General features: G+C 32.6%; 1 protein-coding gene across 1 annotated transcript in view; it reads left to right on the plus strand.

Moving 5' to 3' along the window:
- Positions 1-10,957, plus strand: part of plxnb2b (plexin b2b) — a 43,348-nt gene that overhangs the window by 24,596 nt on the left and 7,795 nt on the right. Inside the window, 9 exon segments of the mRNA XM_016466822.1 lie at positions 682-793; positions 2,617-2,817; positions 2,891-3,070; positions 4,078-4,214; positions 4,310-4,410; positions 5,938-6,167; positions 6,711-6,892; positions 9,269-9,335; positions 9,786-9,924. Of these exon segments, the coding sequence (XP_016322308.1) occupies positions 682-793; positions 2,617-2,817; positions 2,891-3,070; positions 4,078-4,214; positions 4,310-4,410; positions 5,938-6,167; positions 6,711-6,892; positions 9,269-9,335; positions 9,786-9,924 (1,349 nt within the window).

Raw genomic sequence — 10,957 nt, forward strand, 5'->3', positions numbered from 1 at the left:
TGTTGACTACATATATATATATATATATATATATATATATATAATTATTAACTTGTATAACACTTATATTGTTCATATATATAGTATAGTTCAAATAGTTTTGTAGATTTCATTTGATAATTTTTTTTAAATATTAAATTTAGATTGTAGTATAATATATAGAGAGAGATAGATACACACCTCAACATTATGTAAACAATATTATTATAAAACGGATAGTTCCGGTCCTTTATTCTGATTGGTTGAGCCACGTTCTATGCTGTTGTAAATTACTCTACAAACACACCTTTGTTTACTTCTGTGTGTTGCTCGGCAACCACTTTGTTGCAACCACAACTGATTCTGAGGAACTACATTGATTGGTGGAAGAATAATGTTTTTATTATTATCATTTCACTTTATTTGCTCTGTTTTATTTTGTGAAACCTTACTACAAATATGGAATAACCGTTTTATAAAAGCAATAAGCCCCGTGAAACCGTGGTTTACAGTGAATTTATAACAGCTAAGGACAACGCCCCTTAGCTGTTATAAATTCACTGTAAACCACGGCTTCTTGGGGCTTATTGCTTTATTTTATAGTATAATCGTTTTATTTTATAACAAGATTTGACTATACTCTGCCCTTCAGCAGTGTAACATCAAACAAAATAAAAAAAATAATTATTGTGTGTATTTCAGTGGTGGCAGAACAATCATGGTGGTGGGTTCTGGATTTGACCTGGTCCAGAAGGCTTCTATCAGAGTGGTGGCGTCGGCTGGAGAATGGTCCAGACAGACCGTCCCAGAAGAGGTGAGAGCGAGAAACACCAACCCTGATCTCCAGCGGCTCTCGAGGGAAACATCACTTGCTGTTTGTTTTTCGTTTCATCTGTTCCTCTCGCTGTTGGGTTTCCGTCTTGCATGAATCGCTCAGCTTCTAATTGAAATGATGAGAGCTGCTCCGATACGAAGCGCTCAACGAGACGGAGATTAAACAAGCATTTATCTAACGAAAAACTTGATGAACGCTTCATTTCATCTCCCTTATCTGAGGAGAAGCTTTTGTACTCCAGCCCTTTCTCAAGCGGTCTCACTGCTTCCATCGCTCTTGCTCCATCTGTCTATCTATCAGATTTTCTGCCCCCACTTTTAGGGAATTTTGCTGCTCCCTCTCAGAATATCAATAGATTTCCCAGCTGCAGTGAAATCTGTTCCTCTGTTTTGCTGTCTGAGGACTTTCAGTCCATGTCATGGTTGGACATTAACGAGGGCTTCTGGAAAAAAATGCCACCAAAATGAACAAAAATGCCCCACAAATTCGAGATAAAGGGGCAAAAATTGCCCCTGCACAATTGAACTAAATATATTACTGCTCATGCGATTAAAATGGAATGTGAAAAATGTATGAAAAGTGTCAATTCGCGTAATCAGGGGCCAAGCACCGAGGGATCTGTCTGTTATGTCTTCGTTATATCGGTATCTTCTTCTTCTTCTGCTCTGGAAGTCTTTGGCAGCCCATAGAACTGCTTGCGAGAAATTTTCCACACACGTAGAGGACAGTCTCAACATTAACCATAGCAAGTTTGGAGTCTCTAACTCAAACTCTCTAGCACCACCAATAGGCCAAATTTGCACTCATATTTCTGCTAATAACTTTTGAAACATAAGGTCTAGAAGCAAAATTCCTTTTTCCTCTGATTTCCTGTTGAAGACGAATACATACTAAGATTAAGATTTTTTGTCATTTTGAATATTGCAAAAAATCTACTTTTTCGAACTCATCCTAGACGGTTTGTGAGATTTTCACCAAAATTGGCTCAGATCATCTACAGACAGTGCTGGCAAAAAGATTTAATAATATATAAAATATATATTATTAAAATATAAATATAAAATCGTTTTGGCACAGTGCCACCTACTGGTCAAAAGATATAAAAATGGAAATTTTTGTTTATAATTTCTGAAAAGTTTGACCAAAAATAATAAGATTGTTCTTGTTAGATTCAGGGCGGTATAACAAATCAACCGATACCCTTTTTTTCCATGTCAAGTCAATTTGAGTGTGGACAATTTAGAATTTTGTAGTAAAATGCTGTATTTTACGAATGCTTTAGCGTATTGTTATGAATCTTATAGAACCGCTTGTGGGAAAGTTATGTAATTTGGTACACAGATAGAGAACAGTCTCATCATTAACCACAACAAATTTGGAGTCTCTAGCGCCACCAACAGGCCAAATTTGCACTCGTGTTTCTGCTAATAACTTTTGGAACTAGAAAGGTCTAAAAGCAAAATTCCTAGAGGATTTGTCCAATTTTCAACAAAATTGGCTCAGTTCGTCTTTAGAGCATTCTGGCAAAAAGTTATCTAAAAGTTACTTTCATAAAGCACGTTAACGAATATGACGAAATTGTGCAAAAATGGACATGAGACTACATCATAAACAATAAAGTGTAGATATGATGTATAGAGATTCATTTAGCAGTTTCAGTGATTATAACAAGACTTACACTTGCACTAGACTAGAACTAGACTAGCATCATGGACCGTGGACGTGTTTGTCTGTGTAGGCAGAATATGACGTGCTGTCTCAATTTAGAGAAGTGATGTTAACACAGTCTCTCATTTTCTCAGTTTGTAGAGCAGTCCACATTCAAAAACGACACCTTGATCAAGTTTGTGTCACCTGCGGTCAACGAGTCTCAGTTCTTCAGGACGTACGTGCAGCTCGATAACCTCCAGACCGAGCTGACACCGTTTGAGTATCACCCTGACCCCACGTTCGATAGCCTCAGCAAGACCGTTATCACTGAAAACAGCATGATCATCGTGACTGTGAGTATCTGCTCGAAATGTCATTCAGACAGGGGTTTTTCACGCTCGTAAACATGTTTTTGTTGTGTCTCAGGGTCGTGGTTTTTCTAAAGCGATGACGGCGAAAGAAGCGCAGGCGTTTGTGGGAGACGCCCAGTGTAACGTAAACACGTTACAGGATGATAAATTATTCCTGGACCCGCCGTCGACCGTACCCAGTGCTCGATCCAAGAGACAGAGGAGAGACACCGGCTCCAACCCGCTGGACCTGGTGGTGAGACAACAACATCCATCCATTCATTCTGCCATCCTTCAAGCCACCTATTTATTCATTCATTCACATATTTATTTGTTTCTATTTATTTCTTACAAATAGTTATTGAACATACCTTTTTTATATTTTATTTCAGAAAAAATAAATGTGTGTTTGTGTGTATATATATGTATGTATTATTTATGTCCATCAGTCCATCTATCACTAATCTGTCTGTCCACTTATTCATCTATTTATCCATCCATCATTTATTCATATTTGTTTATTTATATAATTATTTATCCATTCATCCATCTATCAGTGTATTTATATTTAACCATTTTTGACAAAAACCTTTATTTGCACCCATTTATCTATGCATCTATCCACCCATTTATTTGTTTCTTTGTTGTTTATTTTTTCTAAATTGTAATTTTTAAACTAAAATAAAATTAAAAATAAATATGCATATAGTAAAAATATTAAAGTAAAACAATAAAAAATATATATTATTTTATATGTTATTCTTTAAATTTGTGTTTTGTTTATGTATCCATTAATACATTTATCTGTCCATCCACTTATTAATTTTTTTAAATATAAATTTTTATATTTCATAAAAAAATATGATTTTGTTTTATTTATTTATATATTCACCAGTCCATCACATGTCTATCCATTTATTCATTTACTTATCCCTCCATCCATCCATCCATCCATCCATCATTCATCCACATATTTATATTTGTTTATTTATATAATCATATAACCATCTGTCCTTTTATCTATGCATCTACCTGTTTATCTATTCATTCATTCACTTATTTATTTATTTGTTTGATCTGTCTATCTATCTATCTATCTATCTATCTATCTATCTATCTAATCATCTTTCCACCTTTTTATTAGTTTGTTTCCATCATCCACATTTTCATATATTCATCTCTCCATCTACCCATCGGTTTATCCATCCATTTTTTTTCATCCATCCGTCCACACCTAACACAGTCTGTTTCTCCTTCACTCAGATTAAGTTTGGCAATGGCGAGTGGTTGGTCGGCTCAGTTCGGTACGAGAGGAAGTACAATCTCCCGCTGCCCATCATCATCCCGGCGGTGCTTGTTCCCATGCTGCTGATTATCGCCATCTCCGTCGTCTGCTACAGGTTACAGAGAAGAACTGCACTTCCCACCATGCCCTTGAGCTGTTCGTCTGAGTGAACATTTCATGTAATGAATTCATCTGATCATCTGTGTGTAGGAGGAAGAGCCAGCAGGCTGAGCGAGAGTACGAGAAAGTGAAGCATCAGCTGGAGAATCTGGAGGAGAGTGTTCGTGACCGCTGCAAGAAAGAGTTCACAGGTCACATGTGCACACATAATCCCGTTACCATGGCAATAGGGTGTTTTTAGCATGGCAACAGATGATTTAAGCTAGGAAAAAGCTTTTCTTTGTGTCTACAATGGAAAAGTGACGACTATGGAACTATTCGTTCAGGCAGCTTACTGACGAGGCAACTAATCGGACTAGAATATGGCAGTCTCAGTGTGTATGGCTTCTGTAAATTCTTTGTATTGTTTTTTCGACTAAAGCATGCTATCAGCTTCTATTTATTCAGTTATTTATCAATTGTTTGCCACCCATTTGTTTGTTTGTTAGTTTATAAGTCAGCTGTTCATCCACTTGTTTGTTTGTTTATTTGTTAGTCATTTATCTGTCCATTCACTTTTATGTATTTATTTCTTTGTTTTTCAATTAATCCATTCTTTAATTATCTTTGCAGGTATTTATTTATCACTTGTTTTTCTCTCTATTCACATATTTATCAATTAATCTATTATCTATCTTTCTACTTATTTTTTGTTTTATCAGTCATTTATCTGTGCTTTCACATTTATGTATTTATTTCTTTGTATTTTTCAAATAATCCATTGTTTATCTATTATTAATTTATAATTTATTCATTCATTCATTCATTCATTCATTCAGCAACCTATTATTTATATGTTTGTTTTTTATTTATTTATTTATCAATCAATCTACATTTATATCTCTTTCCACCTATTTTCCACCTATTTTTTCATTTATTATCTATTTGTTCATTTGTTATCTATCCATCCATTTATTTATTTATCCACCTGTTTATTTATCAATTAATCTAATGTTTTCCTATCTTTCCAAATATTTTTTAATTGACAGTTGTAATAAAAGTAATAAATATATAAATAAATAAATGTGAATGGACAGATAACCATTTATTTATTCATATATTTGTTACTTTTTATTTTTAATTAATCCATTGTTTACCTATTATTTATTTATTTAGTTATTATCTATTAATCTACTGTTTATGTCTTTATATATCTCTCCACCTATTTTCCACCTATTTTTCATTTATTATCTATTTGTTCATTTGTTATCTATCTGTCCATACATTTGTTCATTAATTTGTTCATTCATTCATTCATCCATCCATCCATCCATCCATCCATCCACCTATTTATTTATCAATTAATCTATTGTTTTCCTATCTTTCCAGATATTTTTTAATTGACAGTCGCTTATCTGTCCATTCACATATATTTATTTATGTATTTATTACATCTTATTTTTCATTTAATCTATTATTTATCTATCCTTTCACCCTTTTATTTATTTATTTATCGATTAATCAACGGTATTTGCAGCGTTGCCTCACATTTTGCCCAGAAGTGTGGTTTTAATACGTACTAATGAAATTTTGATCTGTACTAATGATACGTATTCTGGGATATTAATCTGGTCTTTAATTCTCAACCTAGTCTTTAAAACTAAATCTCAGAACTGTCTGGATAAATTTACTTGGATCTGAACACGTCATTAACGTTGAACCTGTCATTTCCTGTACAGATCTGATGATCGAAATGGAGGACCACACCAACGACATCAGCGAGGGCCGGATCCCGTTCCTGGACTACAAGACCTACACAGACCGCGTCTTCTTCCTGCCCTCGAAGGATGGCGCCAACGACGTCATGATCACCGGCAAACTGGATATCCCAGAATCCCGCAGGGCTACGGTCACCCAGGCGCTGAACCAGTTCTCCAACCTGCTCAACAGCAAAACTTTCCTCATCAATGTATGAAACACACACACACACACACTGTAATTATGATCCATTTATACACTCTTCACCTACTCATTTTAAACCATTCTGTGCAGTTAACAGCGGGAAAGGTCAGTAGATTAATATTTGACGATAATTGTCGAAGGTTTCTCATCAGAAACAACACACATCAGCGATGAAGCCTTTAGACAGTCGCTCAATTATACCGAATGAGTCTAAAACGGCCCCAGAGGACTCAATCAGCTTCTGCGCTCTCATTAAAGTCTTTTATATTCATGGCACAAGCACAATTAAACATTTACATCTAATGACACACATGTATACACATAAACAAGCACACCGTCCGTGTTTTAAGACTGGCCTGTAATTATCTCCCCAGTGTTTATATCGTTTCCCACCACCACACAAAAGTCCATCAGAACCAACATAATAATCATTAGAATATAACAAGATGCTCGTTTAAGTTGTAAATCGGAATGCTCCACACTTTTAATCATACAGGAAAGTCGATTTGGTTTAATTAGTGTTTGTAAACCGCAATCTCTCTGTGTGAAGTTTATCAGAACGCTGGAGGGCCGTCCGGATTTTAACGCCAGGGCCAAAGTGTATTTCGCATCTCTGCTGACCGTAGCGCTTCACGGTAAACTGGAGTATTACACAGACATCATGAGGACGCTTCTGCTGGGGCTCATGGAGGATTATGTTCACAGCAAGAACCCTAAACTGCTGCTCCGCAGGTGAGACTAACTAAGGTCTATGGCAAAATGTTTCAAAATTCCTAGTCTGCAATCTGATTGGCTGGTTTTACGCAACTTCTGGAAGCCAGGATGAATGTGTTTTATTAGTTGCATTTACATTTAGTCATTTAGCAGACGCTTTTATCCAAAGCGACTTACAAATGAGGACAATAAAAGCAGTCAAAACTAAATATTAGTTCGTTTTATTAGTTAACGGTGTTATTCTAGTCGTATTTATATATGTGTTATGTTTTCATTTTAACCCTAGTTTGTTTTAGTAATTTTATTTTGTTTGTCATTTTCATTTTTTTTGTATTATAAAAATATAATAAAATATATTAATAGATAATAAATTAATATAATGATATGAAATATTTATCATAAATATAATACATTTTAGCACTTGTTTTTGACAGGGTAAAAAGGGTGTTGTTTTACACTACCATTGAGAAATTTGAACCAAGTATGTTGTATACTTTTTATGAAGACCCTAGAGCAGTGGTCACCAACCTTTTTAGGCCCAAGATCCCTGACCTGTGATAAAGATCTACCAGTCAATCGCAATCAATGGGTTGGCGACCACTGCCCTAGAGAATCATTGCAACTTGTGGAAAATGGGCATCCGATGTCCCCTTTAAAAAAGGGGGCGGGGCTGCTAGATAAGTCCCGCCCTGTCTAGTTGAAATGCTTCTAACAATATTCTTTTTTTTCTTTGTGTAAAATATATTTTATTTCTTGTGCTTTGATTTTGGGGTGAAATATAACCTGGGCATGTTTTTGACAGGTTTTCATGAGATTCACGCTTATAAGGCTCCCAAGGCCTAACTAGTCCCTAGATTTCCCATATGAAGTTTGTTTATGAATTTTGTGGCATTGAATCATTTAAATATATTGAGAGTTTTAGTTTGAGGCAGTTAAAGAAAAGCAAACATCCGCAAGCATGAATGTGAAATAGATGGTTATTCATTTTGGATGGACCACAAAGCCAAACTCTTGCTATGCGAGAGATTATACAAACATCAGTAAACTCTTTCTCATATGCCATTTTTTAATCAATTGTCAAATAAAACATGTCTTGACATAAAAAAAAAAAACAAAGCCCATCCACACGCACCACACACTCCAGCATCATGTTCACGTGCTTCTTTGATTGTCATAGTTGGGTGCTGATGCTATTTATTGTTGTTTGTTATTGTCAGAAATGAGTGTGGAAGTGTTGATTAAAGCAGTAGGCCACTGGAGGCCGTGCGTTACACTGATCTTAACACAGTTAAGGGCCGTTGTTGAAGCAGAAACCACTTCAGATAACTGCCTCAAGTGGCTTGTTGCTTTCATTAACAGCCAGCAACCGCAACATCCGTGTTCAATAAATAACTGTGGTTATTATTAATAATAATCATCATAAACAATTATTCCATCATGAAGTCTAGTTCATTAGCCCGACTGTTGGCTGTTTAGCGACTTGTCGTGTTAATATAGTGTTTAACTGACAGATCAGATTGGATATGAGCTTCAAATGTGATTTCAGAGATGCAGTTTTATAATAAAAAATAATATTAAGAGGTTCGCAGAGGAAAAAGTGTCCATGTTATCCCAGTATAATATAATATAATATAAACTAATTATTAGCTTTTCATCAACTCATGAACTCCAGTTTGGGAAACACTGTTTTATTAAATATTAATTAGTAAGTGTGTGTAAGTGTTTTAATATAAAAGTAAAATATTAAAAAATATAATTTTTCTTTCATTTTTTTTTTTTTTTTTTTTTTTTTTTTTTTAAATTATTTTATTTTATATATAATATATATATATATAATTTTTTATATACAATTATTTATTCACTTTTATGATTTAATTATTAATTTAACATTTTTATCATTTTACAGTTTTATGATGTAATTAATTATTAGCTTTTTTATCAACTGGAAAACACTGTTTTAGTGAATATTAATGTTTTAATATTTAAAATTGTTTTTATTAATTGTGTTAAATTATTTTATTAATTTAATATACATATAACATATAGCAAATTTTTCAATATGAAATTATGTATTAATTTTTATAACTTAATTATTAATTTAAAAAAAATACAGTTTAATGATTTAATTTATTAATCCAATTTATTAATCCATTTATTATCCAAACTCCAGTTTAATTTTAGTGAATGTTAGTTATTAAGCGTTTTATTATAAAATTATCAATTTTTATTTATTAATTGTTTTTTATTTATTAATTGTTTTTAATTATAATTTTATGTAAAATTATATATTATTTAAATTGTTTTTATATAAAATTATTTATTATTTTTTTCAATTTAATTGTTAATTTTACTGAATATTAGTTAGTAAGTGTGTGTGTGTGTGTGTGTTTGCAGGTCTGAAACGGTGGTGGAAAGGATGCTGAGTAACTGGATGTCCATCTGTCTCTATCAATACCTGAAGGTAAAATATCAAACATGACACACATTAATAAATATTCACTCATATTTCATTTAACCATACATCGGGATTTAATGATCAAGTCAAATCTTGATCTGGAAGCTTCATCTTTCAGGAAGTATTACACACTTCACCTTAAGTTTCATATTACATTAGATGGGTTTATTAGTATTTTAAGGTCCTGTAGGGTTTGGTTTAGTTCTGTCCACGGCGTGTTTCAGTGAAGCTTTGATATTCATGTGTGTGACCGATGATGATGATGATGATGATAATAGTGCTTAATGAAGTAGTGTCTGTTCTTCATCTGCATGAATCAGCACTTGAGTCGCTGACACACTTGAACTGTGAATTCTTCAACGCCTCAGGTGGAGTGAGGAGGAATGCTTGTGTGTGTCTGTGGGTAAGGAATGAAAGCAGCAACAGGCTTGTGTTAAAGTGCTGCTGTTTGTTCAGGACAGCGCCGGAGAGCCGCTCTACAAACTCTTCAGGGCCCTAAAGCACCAGATTGAAAAGGGGCCGGTGGACGCACAGGTCAAGAAAGCCAAATACACGCTGAACGACACCGGCCTTCTCGGATAAAAACATATCTAATGTACATTCATATAATTTCCTACAGTAGAGTTAATAAAAAGCAGTTTGAATAAATGAGCGAAAACAATATAATAATGGAATAAAACAAATTCATATAATAAAAATCATTGATTATATTCATAATAAATCATAATCATTTATTATATATCAGATTATATTATATACATTTATTACAAATTTATTGTAAATATGTATAATATATTTGTCATTTATATACTGCAAATATAATGTAAATGAAAGATTATGTATCTATATCTCTCTATAAAATACATATAAAATACATTAATATTTATAGTATGAATTATATATAAATAAGCAAAAACTAAAAATAATGGTATGGTAATAATAATAGTAATCTAAAAATGTAATAAAATAAATGAATTTTATTATATGAATTTGTTATAAAATTTTATATGAAATTAATATAAATGTTTATATATAAATGTATAATAAAAATTTAAATTATATTTATAATTCATAAATATAATATTTATAGTGTTAAATTGTGTATATGTATATACATATAATATTAAATTATATATATATAAAATTATATGAAAACGTTATTATAAAATTATATATGAAATCATTATAAATGTTTATAAACAAATTTGTTATAAAATGTCAATTCTATTTCTAATTTATAAATATAATATTCATACTGTTAATTATATATATATATATATTCTTGTAAATAATATTTTTTTTATATTCCCACATTCATCCCACACATAATTAAGTGTGAAAATGAGTAAAGGAACATCTATTTATTAAACAATATAACAATATAAGCCAACTAATATGATTCATATCTTTTGGTTTCTCTACCCAATATTTAAAAAACAAATTTAAAAATGCAATAAATAAACAGGTATCTGTAATTGGTATCGGCAAGTACCAAAAATGAAAGTATTAGTATCGTACTTGTTATGGAAAAAGTGTTATCAGTGCATCCCTAATACATATTATAAAACGGATAGTTCCGGTCCTTGATTCTGATTGGTTGAGCCGCGTTCGAAGCTGTTGTAAATTAC

Source organism: Sinocyclocheilus anshuiensis, unplaced genomic scaffold (genome assembly GCF_001515605.1).
Source record: "Sinocyclocheilus anshuiensis isolate Anshui unplaced genomic scaffold, SAMN03320099.WGS_v1.1 scaffold68, whole genome shotgun sequence".
NCBI lineage: Eukaryota > Metazoa > Chordata > Actinopteri > Cypriniformes > Cyprinidae > Sinocyclocheilus > Sinocyclocheilus anshuiensis.